Source organism: Rhodnius prolixus, unplaced genomic scaffold (genome assembly GCF_049639745.1).
Source record: "Rhodnius prolixus isolate KJV_2025 unplaced genomic scaffold, Rpr scaffold_4, whole genome shotgun sequence".
In the NCBI taxonomy this organism is placed as follows: Eukaryota; Metazoa; Arthropoda; class Insecta; order Hemiptera; family Reduviidae; genus Rhodnius; species Rhodnius prolixus.
In genome coordinates, this window is record NW_027411614.1 from 44,521,306 (window position 1) to 44,536,805 (window position 15,500).

General features: G+C 30.5%; 1 protein-coding gene and 1 long non-coding RNA gene across 22 annotated transcripts; one reads left to right on the top strand and one right to left on the bottom strand.

Moving 5' to 3' along the window:
* Nucleotides 1–1,466: 1,466 nt before the first annotated feature.
* LOC141455878 (uncharacterized) lies at nt 1,467–10,517 on the top strand. 11 transcript variants are annotated; one of them, XR_012459511.1, is made up of 8 exons: nt 2,470–4,539; nt 4,663–4,905; nt 6,437–7,717; nt 8,040–8,121; nt 8,238–8,353; nt 8,432–8,716; nt 8,909–9,045; nt 9,509–9,757. It is a non-coding gene; the product is annotated as an uncharacterized lncRNA (long non-coding RNA). The 11 variants fall into 11 exon arrangements; XR_012459503.1 differs by lacking the exon at nt 2,470–4,539 and adding exons at nt 1,467–1,627; nt 2,285–2,433 and having other exon boundaries at nt 6,437–8,353; XR_012459506.1 differs by lacking the exon at nt 2,470–4,539 and adding exons at nt 1,467–1,627; nt 2,285–2,433 and having other exon boundaries at nt 4,811–4,905; nt 6,437–8,353.
* On the bottom strand, nt 9,369–15,414 carry LOC141455874 (uncharacterized). 11 transcript variants are annotated; one of them, XM_074131326.1, is made up of 9 exons: nt 15,018–15,414; nt 14,699–14,812; nt 13,803–13,875; nt 12,860–13,003; nt 12,360–12,498; nt 11,792–11,885; nt 11,430–11,661; nt 10,659–10,762; nt 9,369–9,627 (listed from the first exon to the last, which is right to left on the bottom strand). In XM_074131326.1, the coding sequence occupies exons 6-8, from the start codon at nt 11,793–11,795 to the stop codon at nt 10,690–10,692; spliced, it is 309 nt and encodes a 102-aa protein (XP_073987427.1). In that variant the 5' UTR covers nt 11,796–11,885; nt 12,360–12,498; nt 12,860–13,003; nt 13,803–13,875; nt 14,699–14,812; nt 15,018–15,414; the 3' UTR covers nt 9,369–9,627; nt 10,659–10,689. The 11 variants fall into 11 exon arrangements, 10 of the variants coding, with proteins under 10 accessions (XP_073987427.1, XP_073987428.1, XP_073987434.1 ...); XM_074131327.1 differs by having other exon boundaries at nt 14,897–15,414; XM_074131333.1 differs by adding an exon at nt 12,563–12,590 and having other exon boundaries at nt 12,360–12,467; nt 14,699–15,414.
* Nucleotides 15,415–15,500: the final 86 nt, after the last annotated feature.

The window sequence follows — 15,500 nt, forward strand, 5'->3', positions numbered from 1 at the left end:
TCTTTTTCCGTCTTTGAAAGTTAATAATAAGGCCAATGCTAGTTTGTGCATTTTATGTAGATTTCTTTTAGACAAGAAGAAGTAAAAAGCACTGGAAAATGCAGAAATAAACACCTAGTTTGGAAGAAGTTCTTCTTTTTCTGTATTTGAAAGTTAATAAGAAGGCCAAGGCTAGATTGTGCATCTTAGGAAGATCTATTTTAGACAAGAAGAAGTAAAAAGCACTGAAAAATGCAGAAATAATCACTTAGTTTGTATAGAATTCTACTTTTTCTGTCATTAAACATTAATATTAAGGCCAATGCTAGGTTGTGCATTTTAGGTAGATCTCTTTTAGACAAGAAGAAGTAAAAAGCACTGATAAATGCAGAAATAGTCACCTAGTTTGAAAAGAATTCTTCTTTTTCTGTCTTTGAACATTAATAATAAGGACAAGGCTAAATTGTGCACATTAGGTCGATCTATTTTTGAAAGGAAGAAATAAAAAAGCATTGTAATATTAAGAAATAGACACCTAGTTTGGAAGAAGTTCTTCTTTTTCTGTCTTTGAACGTTAATATTAAGGCCAATGCTAGTTTGTGCACCTTAGGTCGATCTATTTTGTATAAAAAGATGTAAAAAGGCATTAGAAAATGCTGAAGTAGTCACCTAGTTTGAAAGGAATTCTTCTTTTTCGGTCTTTGAAAGTTAATAATAAGGCCAATGCTAGTTTGTGCACCTTAGGCCGATTTATTTTGGACAAGAAGAAGTAAATAGCACTGGAAAATGCAGAAATAGTCACCTTGTTTGAAAATAATTCTTCTTTTTCTGTCTTTAAACGTTAATATTAAGGACAATGCTAGATTGTGCACCTTAGGTCGATCTATTTTGGATAAAAAGATGTAAAAAGGCACTAGAAAATGCTGAAATAGTCACCTAGTTTGAAAGGAATTCTTTTTCTTTCTTTGAAAGTTAATAATAAGGCCAATGCTAGTTTGTGCACCTTAGGCCGATCTATTTTGTACAAGAAGAAGTAAAAAGCAAGGAAATTGCAGAAATAGACACTTAGTTTGGAGGGAGTTCTTCTTTTTGTGTTCTTGAAAGTTAATAATAAGGCCATGCTTGAATCAACTAAACAACTTCTAAATACTATTTCCAGGTGAAATTGGTTCATAGGTTTCGGAAGTATATAATAATAAAGAAGCAATAAAAATAAGAAATTCTCTTTATTTTGAGGACGAAATCTGTATTTTCCTTCTTGTACATACATTTTCTAGGCCAATGTTGGTTCGCACATCTGCAGTTGGCCTGTTTTGGAAGTACATATATAAAAAGAAAGAAGCAATCAAAATAAGAAATTCTCTTTTTTAACTTTATTAGGTGGTTAAATAGTTGTTAAAATACGCTACCAGGTAGCAGCACATACTGGACCTCTATACATATAATTATATAACAACAAATTACCTTCATATGATCCATGAGTACTTTACCTATAAGAGATCTGTAATTACTCTTCAAACGGAGCTAGAATAGGTCTTAGTTTTTCTTTCTACTCATCATTAAAACAACCACAGTTAAGACGGTCTTAATTTTCTTGAATCGAGGCCACAAGTCGAGGAGCAATATCTAGAATAAAATGGAAGTACAGGTGAGAAATTTATTCTTGTTAATAAGAATAATTAGTTTAATACGATCTATTGACAGGCAATTATTTCTATTTTTAAACCTTAATGCCATTATTTGTAACTAGAAATTTTCCTGTAAAAACATCCTTTATTTTTAAAACATTTTCTGATTATTTTGGAGAATTTACACTTGGCGAAGCTTTGCCATGAATAATGCAGGTTTTTCTGTTGCTAATGTTAAAAAGAAATTTAATAGACTATACTGTTGATAAACGGCAAGGCCGAGATCATTCTTTTCATTACTACTTATATAATAAAATTAAGGTAAGCCGATAAGATAAAGATAATTAATATTTCTACATTAAGGTAACTTCTAAATGACTGATCTTCATAAATGATTCCTAGCAAGATAGCTGTCACAAACTGCCAAAATATCAAAACAATAAATAAAGCATTTATACAAATAATTTTTAAATCCATATTTTTCTAAAGAAGTAAATTGATCATGCATTTTTCTGGCAGCTCATTAAGACAATTGAAGGAACTTAAAGTAAGATTTATTTCTTTATTCTGGGTTGATGTGTGTTAAATTAAAACATTAGTAAGGCAATTGTATAAGGGTTTATCGCCAGAAAGTGCACGTGTATTTTGTTTTCTTTATCCCGTGCCTTTGTCCTCAGGGCCGTGTCACCATGCTCTAGCTCGCAGTACCAATCATGACCCTTGTGTACGTCACACTACAGTTGAGGTGATTCGGATCTATTTCTACAATCTGGTCAATAAGGAAATCTATGTACCTACCACGCTAACTAGTGGAGCTGTTCATCAGGTAGCCTAATCAATCATTTTTTACATCTAATTAAAAGACTTGATTTTTATTTTTAGTATCTTGAATAAAACGTTAATTTATTCAACATTAACTTGATTAACTGAATTTTGATGATATCCAGAACCGCCCATCAATAAGTGTTGTGTGTATGGGTAATGTCTTAGTGGTACTCTCTTTAAGTCAAAAGAAGCGGAAATGTTTATTTTAATTAATAAATATTTTATATATCATCCTGAACATCGCTCTCCCATTGCTACAGTGAACTCTTTTTTTTTATCCAGTATCTGGGCGAAAGAAGTTTAGTGCTATACTAGCAAATTTTATTTTACAATATTGCAGAATTTTGTTATAATCAAAATGCAATTTAAGATTTTTTTTAAAACATACCGATGGGACGATTCATACATCCTATAGAAGACTGGTAACTCATAAGCCTGCGCATATATTACTTCCAGCGGTGAGAGAACTTAATGCCTATTTAAAGGATAGACTCCCGAAAGGCGAAGGTAAAGATCGCCGAATGGTGGCTCTGTAAAACAGACACCTCGGGCTCCATGCCCCACTTCCTGTGTGAGAACATTCTCAAGGTATTGAAGTTTTTTATATTTTTAATTCTAAGTATCCAAGAGGCCTTTCCAAATTAGTACTCTAACCAAAGTGACAATTGTTAACTTGGCGGAATTTTTGCATGGAAATTTAAATTTAGCTAATGCCAGCCAATTCCATCGCCGACTCAATTTTCTCCTTTAGGAAGATGGACAGAGACTGATTTAGATGCTTATAACAGTAGGCAATTTGAATCACACCAAACATGTGTACCTATGGAATTAGCTAGGTAAAAGTTGTTAAATCTGAAGTAGTTTTGTTTCGACAGGTAGTTTCAATTAGAACTATTACTTGGTCACTGTACTGTTATGCATTTAAATCGTTTAGTTTCTGTCTTATAACAATTGTAGTGTTTCTGCCACGGATAGAAATGTATTACAAATATGCCAACAGAAAGCCATTCACAAAGCTTGAATATACCAGAATATTGCATGTTCTATGCTGATTTAAAATTTTCCTTTAAAGATTTTACTAATTTACGCATTTTTTAAATGATTAGAATCGCATATTCATTCACATTTTACTTATCAATAATTATTTCGCAGTGAAAATGCAACAGGGTCCGTGTTTTAAACTTAAATTCTCGCGCCTTCCTCATATAAAATACATTCCCAACTTTTCAGTTCTAAAAACATGGACAGAATTAAAAACAAAAAATTGAACAGAGGTTTTAAACAAATATACTAGGTTTCAATAATTTTATTTCATAATTTTTACATATGTTTGACAATTCAATATTTTGGGTAACAACATGTAACCTCCCTTACACAGTCTGCTCAGTTAGTGCGGTACAAGAACGGTGGAGAAGTCGAAGTCAGTACATTAATCCGATAATCCTATCTCTAAGATTGATGAACGTCCGAAAATTTAAGCCTATACGAAGACCTATTAAAAAAATTGTAAGAATTAATACTGACGTAGTAGGACACAGAATAAAATAAGAAGAACATTGAATATAATAATTATGAAGTCTTATCATAAACGTACACTCCGGATTAAGTTTTAATGAATTTGTGCGTGATTTTTTTTACTAAAATCAAATTTATACTGCATAAATTTGGAGTCTAATAAAGTTCATAGCAAAGTAATTTAATTAAAGTAAGTAACAAACATATTTGTTCAATTAAATTAAAAGAAGAGAAGAATAGAGAAGAAATATCCGATCAACCTGTGAAAACTAGTATTAAAAATCAGAATAACCATAGATGATCGATGAACGTACGACACAGCTTCTGAAGCCTGACAACCAACCTGATCGGGTACAAAGAACGTAATAGCGAAGAGAAGTACGAGAAGAGTTAGTTCTATGTTTAAGTGAACTAAAGAAAGCTGCAAGACGTGGAAGATAATTTCGTTAAGCTTAACACGCATCTACAACGAGTTAGACGATGAAATTGACTTTTTTATTTTACATAAGCAGTATAACTGTTGGGTCATTACATCAAAAGAAATAGATTTAATAAGATTGAACCTTATCTAATTACATTAAGTAACCTACATGTATGTATTGCTTTAATTATAATTACAATTATCATTTCTTTACACTTTTGTTATTGTTGTTTATAATATTGCCAATATAAGAAAAATACTAAGGTGACAATATGTATATATTATAAATTTTAGGACTTGAAAAAAAAAAGTTGTTCAATATATCGAAACTTTGGTATTTATACATAATGGAGATTTCGGCACTTCAGTTGAAGTATTGGATCAGATGGGTTCGTAGATAGGTCTGATATGAAGTTACTAGTTTTTGTCTATATTATAACAGGAATGAAGTGCCAACGAGCAGGAGTAGAATGAGAATTACTTGCTGGAGCAAATGTTATGTGAACAAGACCTTCAACAATTCATCGGCTTCATAAGGTATTTTGCTTATCTTTGTCACTTGTCCCTTTTCTCATATTTACTTTAACATCTACCTAGCACACGTTACAATTAAATTAATTTGTATTCCACGTATTAATAACAAAGTGTTACGATCAAGTAAATTTAGTTATTAGTTTTCAAGGGACATATTTGTTTTGATAAATGTTTTTACGAATCGGCAAGTGTGGGGTGCGATGAAAATCAATAATGAAAATTCATAGGAAGTTCAAATTTGTTTATTTAATGACGTACTTTCATTAAATCATTACGATCTTGATTATGTATTGAAATGTTTTTCTGTCGCCTTCTGTTCGCTTCCTTAAGCTGAACCTTTGTGATTGCCCCAGATATTACAAAGGTGTCCAGATGTGGAAGAAGTAATCAAGGACAACTTTATCAATCATGGTTTTGCCTATTCCTATACATTCCCTGTCCGAGGCGGCGTTCCTCAAGGCTCAGTTCTCGGTCCCCTTCTATTTATTATTATTTCGCAATGCCCTAATATAGGACCGTTTACCTTTGCCATACAACGTAACAGCCATAATTTTTTTTCCAAATTTTGTTCATTTTGCAGCCCACAGTTCATTTCAGACTCATCTCAGTGTTATGCGGACTTCGCTTGAGAAGAATATAAAATAAAGGCGGGGAAATGCAAGAACATAAAAATTCTCTAGGAGTCTGCGAAATTCTCCCACTCCTTCAACTAAGTTTCTCGACTAAAGATTCACTTCCATCTTTCACACTAGACCGAAAAGAAAGGAACCAAACTCTGCATTTAACTTATTTTAAGGCTTTTCGGCAGACGCTAAAAACTCTGTTATCAATAAGAGATTGCTACAGTAAAGTAAGTAGTAAAGTAATCGCCTATTTTTTCAGGCGGGGCTTAACGTCCAACTACCAATTAGGTGTGGACGAAGGCGACTAGCAAACATACTTTACTGTAAATTTGTTTTAGTAACCATTAAATAAAATCCAAGGCCTAAAGACCGGGAATCGAACCCAGTACCACAATGCATATTTGCTTTGCAGGTCTCGCCTCTAACCGCTCAGCTACCGTGGCGCCTAAGAGATTGCTACAGCTGCTGTTTGAGGAGAAATCTGTACTTGTGACAGAAATCATGGGGTGCTAATTTTTTAATCGTCAGTGAATCCAATCTCCCTAATCAAAAATCTTTAGGATAATAGTAAATGCTCTTCGGTTCGCTTTGATCTTACCATTCATAATGACCTCCATATCTCTTTTATCCATTATCTAGCGAAATCCTGTTTTCCCGATTTTATGGTTTCATATCGTTTTATAATACTTAACTTGTATAATAATATTGAAGAATTACTTCATATTATATTTTAGTAAAAATAGTATATTTAAAGAAAATTAAATAAATACGTTGGTTGTGACGAGAGAAATTTGTGAATGCTCCCACCAGAATTCGTTGGTGCATCCACTAAACTAAATTTATTTCTGGTTATTGTAAGGTAATCTGGAGCATCTTTATTATTTCGCTGTAAATGCTTCTTTTTTTTTCAGTAATCCGTTTGCAGTTATTCTAGTCTTCAATAAGAGCAATGCTTCAAGAATGCTGAAACAAACTTAAGACGCTTTTATTCTAGAAAGGATCGCGAAATCTTCCTGTGGTAATGGTAAGACAAAATTAATAGTAAAACTTATATTTTCGGTATCGAGCTGAGTGAAGTTTTTAGTAAGTAGTAAGTGATATTGTCATCCGAAAAAAGTTTGACAGCTGTGCATTTAAGTACGAAGTCACCTTTGAGCCAATCTGTTATCACCATTAATGTATTTTCATATGAGCATAAAGTAATTGCAGAAGATTGAAGTCTTACTGTTGATTGATGGATATAGTGGATTAGAATGGCTGAGGAACAACGTTAGATTTGTAGAGAACCTTTTACTCCACATCTTCAACTTCTTATAAAAATAGTAAGTTTTTGTTAATTTACTTATGGAAATTTTAGTTACGTTACTTGTAAATAGTGAAATATTAGAACATCTTGTGGAAATTTATTAAGAATTTCCCTCGCTTATTGTGCCAATATTATTGTCCCATAATTATTAAAATAGTTTCATACGATTGGTTGGTTCTATTATACATAGCTTGTGAAGAGAGAGGAATTTCTAAATATATTATTTTAGTATTCGCTCTATTTAAAACAAAGAATAAATCAGAAATTGATGTATTTATATTTAAATTAAAGATATTTTAATAAACCTTATTAGAAATTCTGTACATTCTGTTCATACTTTAAAATTAGGAATGAAAAAAGATAGACGTATTGACATGCCAATACTATCTAGCGGCAATAGTTTAAACTAGGAAGATCTAATTACATAGGAACTAGTTCCAGTGATCACCGCTAGGTAGCATGAACATGTACTTTTACACTATTAAACATTAAATAACCTAATGGAAGTACTGTACACTAAGGCAGTGGGTAAAACGGTAAAATGGTTTTGTCCTAATATTGTCTTTATCATGCAGCAACAGTAATAATTTGCTTTATTTTTTAAATGTTCTTCACCCACATTGATAAACATTATAAATATATCGTCAGTATTTTAAAAATAAGTTTTCCTCAATAAAAAATTCTATGTTTAAAATTCACTGTTTACCTCATAATTTAATGTTTCTTTATTTATGATTGATAGTTTTTAAGTTGATGTAACTAAGACAGTAAGAACTTTTCATACCTTAGAAAACTGATTGCATTATCTATTTGCATTAAGCGATAACTTCCTAGGAAATTAAAAAACTTGTTTTTGCATCATTTCTGCGTTAAGGACTTCTAGCAGGTAAGCAATATTTTTTGTGTATACTTTTATTTTTAAATGCGAGTTGATGTGATTAGAAGTTTTTATGAAATTGAGATGTTTCCGAGACAGTTGATAGTAGATGCATTTTAAGTGTACGCATGAAATTTTAAAAAGATGATTGTAGTCTTCATTATTTTGTTTCATAAAAATGTTTCAGCGGCCCTAAGTAGGTAGATTTAGTTCGTAACATGTTAATAATTTTGTGTCGACTTTATTACTGTAAAAGTAAATTGCTAATTACTATTATGTATTTGGGAATTATGAACTTCCACGTAAATATTCACATTTCTCTCATTTAAAGGAAAGAGTAATCTCCATGAAGTTGAAATTAATAATATAAAGTTTAATAACGTCCCAGAATTAAGGAACTTGGATTTTGCAAGGTTCGCGCCAGTAGTTTTAAATTCTAACAATGAAAATTGATTTCTAAATATTTGTGAATTACAATGAAAACAGTTGTATAATCAATAGTTTATATAATTTTTAATTTTGTTCTCAGGGTTCATTCGACATTCTAATGGTAATTCTGAACTATTTCAATTCAAATAAATGGCTGGGTTGATGACATTGATGACATTTTATCCATTGTAAAACATTTTAACTACTACAGCATCAGTAAGTACTTGTTTTCAGCTTATAGCATGTTGTTTCTCGGCTGAAAGTCAAAACCTGATACAAAGTTGTTTTTCGTAGATTTGTCGGATTTATCTTATCGTTTTGTGAAACAGTAGATAATACAGGTTTCTTCGACCAGTGTCATTTGTATCCGTAATTTTGGAGTAAACATAGCTATTTGCACATCTTAACTGCAGTTAATTCATTTGTATAAATTATTCCTTATAAATAGTGATCTCAAATTACCTCTTCAGTCGACATCTAAATTATTTGGGCAAAAACTGCTGTTAAGAGCGATCTACTGGTAAGGTCAATAACTACTCAGCAAGAATTAGTTCTCAGTTCTTCCGCTAGATCGCATGGGTATGTAGAATTTGTTTTCAATTTCAAAGAAACCATGTAATTATTTCAACTTTAATGTTACCTACTTTAGGTGCACAAATTGTGTATTGAATAGAAGATGAGTTTAAAATAATTGCAACAATGAAATAGTAATTATTTTTTAAAAGCAAGGTTTTGTTGTAAATGGTACCAATTGCATTCGTATTTTTTCAGTTCATGCAGTGCTAACATCAATGGGCCTTTGGTCAACTTGCAGCCCCGTTAAGCTCAGCTTTTACCTGAGATGTATTTTAAGGGTCTTTCTTTAATTTCAGCAGCACTGCCATAAATATGAAGTGATTCGCATCCAGGTAAGTCTTATCTTATTATTTATTATGTTCAGAGTAATACAACAAAAACTAAAACTTTTTTTCATATTATACTTTTTTTATTACTGAAAAAATAGTTTTAATTTTTGTTGATTGTGGGTAAAGTTTTAATTGAAAAATACAACAACTTATTTTAGTTGAGCTAATAATTTTTCAATTCATTTTCATAATAATAATGTTAGTAGAGATTATGTGTGTTATATTTTTCCAGTCAAATTAATTTTATTCATAAGGAAGAAGTGTGTTTTTTGAAAATATATTCCATTATCATTGAATGAGAAGGTTCAGGTTAAAAAAAAAATCAATTCTTTAGTTCAATTACAGTCTTCTTTATTTAATCTTTATAATATACATAAATTGTTATAGATAAATTTCTTAATGCTAGGTAAAACTTACTAAACATTTTAATTTAATTTAAATTACAATAAATAATGTTTATTTCCAGAATTAATACTGGTGATACCCAGAGTACTGCCTGCAATATGTTCATCAATGGAAGCCCAAGTGAAAAAGAGGTAAAAGATCAATCCAATGTGAATATAACAACAATCATTGGATAGGAATCTATAAAAAAAAGTAAGTAGTTATTATGAGTAATATGCATGATTTTATCAAAATTAAAAGTTGCATGTTAAAAAAAAAGTAATAAAAAGTCTTTAAAAAAAATTTATATTTTATTTTTCCATTAAATATGGTTATGAATATGAAAAAGTAAAAATTAAACGAAAAAAATTGAAAATATTTGATTAATATTTCAAAATGATGTAGAAAATGCGAAAAAATAAAAAGGATAACCTAAAAGGAAGGTTACAGAGTCTAGAGAGTGGTAGAAGTGAAAAAGGAAAACCTTGAGGGAAGGTTAAAATGGCTGGCAGAGTCGTGAGAGTGTGCTGGAGCAGTAGGACAGCTGGAGCTATCTAGTGGGTAGTGGATCAGGTGAGTTTAGTGCCGCCATCTTGCTCTAGGAGGCTATATAACAAAGTTCGCTGGAAGGGCGGGGCAGGGTGGGGAGAACCGTCGAAGCGACAACATCTCCTCACCTCACCTTCATGATTCTTTGGGAGACGAGAGATTATGGATGTTAGAAGACTAGACTAGATAACATATGTTTAGGAGCGACGAGCGATCTACCCCCCTGCATCACTCAAGTCGTACTGACGAGAATTCGTGCTGTTCCCGTATATATAGGGAAGGTTACAGCACTGCTACCTGGTGGCAACTTTTGGAACTATTTTCTCACCTGTCTGATAAGTGCCGCCCTCTAACGGATTTTTTGGAACTAATTTCTTACTTTTTTATTTTAAATTTTTCTGTTACTTTTAAACGTTTTTTAGCACTTTTTTTGTATTTTACTGATTTATACATGTAATATAGAATGTAAAATAATATTAAGACTATGTAAAAAAAAAAAAACAATAAATATCTTTTTTAGAAAACTAATCGTTTTTCTTTGTTCTCCTGCTAAATAATACTTTTTTTTTACAAGTCAATAAATCATATAATAAAGAAGATAGTGACATAACATGCAAATTGCGTATATCTAAATAACACATTTTTTTAATGATTGATTCATAACAAAAGTTATTTGTACTTACTCATTTGATGGATGTTTTCTCAACGTCTTTTTCATATCCACTTCACTAGATGGATGGTTTTGCAGGTAGTACTCACAGTATTGGCTATTTCAATCTGAAAATCACTATTCAATTAATGAAACAGTTTATAGAGTTAATCTTGAATTAGAAACATTTTATTCAATGATACTACAAATTAAAACACCATAAATTTATATCTTTCAGGAATCTAAGAAATAAATAAAATATGAATTCTGAAATTTTAAATCTTTTAAACGGATCAGTCTAATCAGTGTTCGTAGGATTGTAAAACATTAAATTATTTCAACATGAATTACTCCTTCGTTGCAATTTAACTGTTGTTCTTACTAAACTTGTTTTAGTTATGTTACACTAACTGCCATGAATCTATTAGGTTTGTTACAACTAGTATAAACGAAAGTATTGACATGTACAATAAAATAATTTTTTAAAGAACCTCAACCAATGTATTTAAATGAAAATGATATGATATATATATATATATATATATGTTTTCAAAAAATACACATACGATTTATCATTAAGATTAATTTGAAATGTTCTAGTATCATTTTTCAATTATTTTCATGAACAAAAATGTTTTATTCGACTAAAAATAGTTTCATTTGATTAAAAAATTATTCAGAATTCATATGCACGAAAGAAGTTGAATTTTTCAAAGTACTACTACCCACTTACAACAAAAATTAAAACTTGTTTCACATATAATAGGAAAAATTTAATTTATGTGAAAAAAAAGGTTTTACTTACTGCTGTAATAGTGTTAACAATGAAACAATAGATAAGACATCCATAACAATTCCATAGGCAGAATGGAAGGTAGGTTTCGACGGCTTCTTATACTCCAGAATAGTACGGATAAGAATCGACTCATATTTGCCGACATAAGTTGCAAGTAATGAAGAGCCCATAAAGGTAATCATTTCAGTGGAAAAATGAGCGTCACTGTGGTGCAAGCTGGAAAAGCCCGTGGCTGAAGGCCCTGAATAATGGAAAAGAATATTACATTAATAATTATAATTTAATTCACACCTAATGAAAGGTAAACATGCATTTTTCTAAATAATACATTTTTTAAGTTATTGATTCATACAAAAGTTTTTCGTACATACTCATTTGATCAATGCTTTCTCAACGTCTTTTTCTTTTTAACTTCATTCGATGAACAGTTTTGCAGGTAGTACTCCTAGTATTGGCTATGTCAATCTGAAAAGCATAATTATTCAATGAAATAAAGTATTTATAAGAATTAATCTTGAATTAAAATCCATACTACAAATTAAATACTCCTTTTTTAAAAATAATAAAGATAAACAATGGAAAATTTAAATTTTAGTCTACTTTTAGAATGAACTCGTAACTAAGTGACACTGACAGTAAATTATTTGAACTTCAATTACTTCTAGGTTGCTACTTTACTTTTGTCTTAAACTTGTTTAAGTCAAGTTAACAATAAAGAATGAAATGAATGGACAATACGCTTGTAAGATAATAAAGAAGTAAAAAGAGTAATAAAGAATTTAATCTTTTAATCGTGCAATCTGTATAAAACTAATGTTCTTGAATAATTCATTCTTATTATCAGTATGATCACCCAATAATTGATAATGTAATTACATAGTTTACTCTCTTAACTATTACTAAGAAACAACATGCTGTAATCTGATAACATGTACTTACTGTTAGCTGTTCGAGCTGAATTGTAATACGCTGGATACAATGTCATTAAACCATCCAACCATCCTTTTGATTGAATAACCAGTATAGAATTACCATATTGATTGACCACTTGAAGACAGCGAGTGAAAGTGGAATTACTCTATTGTCAAATCATTCATAACTTAATAGTCACTTTATAAGTTTATATATGTATATATATTTACCTAAAATTGTTACTGAATGATTCAGTCACTTTTGTTGACAAAAAGTTAGTTTTACTTAAACAGAAAATTTACTTACTGAATAAATAAATTATAAATGAAGCAAAATATAGATGAAACTGACACTTTTTTAAAACGAAATGTTCAAATTTATTGAAACATTTTATTTTCAAAGATTTAATAAATTAAATGGATTTTTATTTGCAGATATTTAGTTTGTAAATAAAAATGCACTCTAAGAATATAAACACTATTAAGGTTTTAATCACCTAAGAATTTAATAATGGAATGTTCACTCACCTAGAAATATAGGCCATCATTTTGTAGAGAGAAAAACTCAAAATGTAGATCTTCGGTTACGGAAGACGTTAGTTGTGACATGGAATCGAAGATTGATTACCTGTGTGGATTTTTCACAAGCTAAAATGAACCAATCTAATTTGACTGAAAAGGTGGAAATGAAAACATATTTGAAACACAGTGAACAGATTTCTTAATCACAAGTGATTTATATACAGTAGATAGTTTATAATAAAAAGTAAATTAAAAAATTGGTATGCCCGCACTATCTAGCGACAGAATTAGAAACCATATAATTATCTTTAGTTCACAATTATTCCGCTAGATAGTAATCTCTGTAATATTTTGTACCAAGCTATTGAAATAAATCTAATTTAATTTACTTCATAATCAAACTTTTAGTTTGCATAAAGTTAAAAGTTTGAGGAAAGTAACAGCAAGTACAAAATTAATGTTTGTACATACTTAAATTTCTATAAGTCTGTTTCCTTAAATATATAAACTGAATTAATAACTTCTTAAAATTAAAAAAAAATAAACTATTTTTTAAATATAATTATGATATTAAAATGATCTATTTTCCTTTTCGAAGCAAATATCCATAAAAATTTGTATATATTTACACACTTCAATGATACCGGACCATGTTCCACACATACAATGATATCTAATCACGTTGTTTGCCGAATGATTCATATAAGTATGGAATTAACACAAAAGACACAATAAATATATAAAACCGGACACTTCTAGTATCTGCTTTTTCTGGAACTGTTTTTGCTGGTATCAATGATACGTTTTATCATGCTTATTTCGTAGATTATAAGATAAATCAGAGCAAGTGACAGGGTATAAATAACCGACCACACAAAAATCGGATATAATTTCACTACGTGCAACTTAGAGTCCATTTTCTTTACAAAACTATTGGCAAAGTACTCACCTGTTATACCACCTCAAATAGTATGTAAGTAGAAACAATTATCAGCCTGCACCTAACTTTCCATCAGCATCACCTGCAAAAGGCCACTTTTAGGTCAGAAGAACAAAGTTTCAATAAGCCTGTTGCATAAACTTTTTTTCACTTCTATAAATGTACTAGGTTTCTTACCTCTGAGACAGTAATTTTTAAGTTAGCTACTACGGATGGGATAGCGTTAGTAAAAAAACCTCATCACCACCGTACTACTGGCGGCAACAGAAAGAAAATCAATTACCTTCGTAAAGGCCTCTCGACTGTTTATACACATTTTATTGAAAAAAGTCCTAAACTCTAGGTTGTTCCTCATCTTGCATGAAAACTCCCGGTCTTCTGAACACTGCTCTCATCAACTCTTAACAAGATCATCATTCCCGTTACTCATGTAATTGAGGGAATCAATTAATAAAACTAAAATCATCCCCTTCTCTTTAGAATAATTACCCAAAACTTTCCAAGATGTTGTTTCTTTCGTACTTACTTTCAAGATGTACGAGTAATTACTGAGTTTGTTTCTATTAATCTATTTTGTGTATATCTTAATATTATTGTCTTAATGTAGACTGATTCATTTGTTTATAGAACTTGTGCTCTGTGCAATAAAAAAATAATTTTAATATAATAAAATAATTTTGGAAAAGTCATTATTAATCAGACTGGTACAATATACACCAAAATAGACTTTAAATCTAAAATTTCATTAAACCAATTCTGTTTAAAGCAATGTTTCTATGAGATTCATTTTCACATACATTTTTAAATGTAGAACCTCTAAATGTAATTAGATTATTTGCAGAAAAATCTAACATTTTTACAAATACACAATATTAAGGAATACTTTATCCCAAACTATTACTCACCTTTGAACAGGTACGAGGATAGCTAGTTCAGAAGTAGATATCTGGAGAACCATATTGTTTTGTTAAGAATTACAACCAATTGTTACGTGATTATTTCTGGCACGAAGAAATCACCTTCACAAAGAAAATATTGGAAACGGAATGAAGGAGATGCTAAGACTGAATGATATAGATTAAAAAATTGAGAAAAGTATTCACTCGGATTCTTTAAATCCTCTTTAGCAACTGCCTTAAATGCAGGCCTTACAAGCATACATATCAAAATTAGTGTACAAATTTGCGACATTTGTAATAATGAAATTTAATGGAGAGCAGTTACCCTTGAATTAACTGTAGTCCCACAGAGGCGAATAATATCGAGATAAAAACGGCTATTGAGTGAAATAAAGGAAAGCGGATTGAAGGCTTACAGTAAGTGGTTTTTCAATTGACTCACTAACTCGTGACGGAAACTGTTTAAGGTATAAGAACGCTGAAATTTCTAATACAGGAATTTGCAGAAACCCACAGTGAAACTTAACTTGAAGAAAAAAGATAAGATTGATTTTGACTGTTTAAACTTGCCAGAAATTGTAATTCGGGAAGCACAGTTTTAGTAACTTCAATTTTTTAAAAAAATAAAAATAAAAAGATATGTACAATAGTTAAAAATGATCTCTAATTGAAATATAAATCAGATTGCATGGAACCGAGATATCATCCGGCCACTAGATAATGTAAAGGTTACTATAAGGTTGCTATAGCCGACACTGCCTTTGCTATTACAAAATCTTTTATATAAAACTTTTTAGATTATATGCCT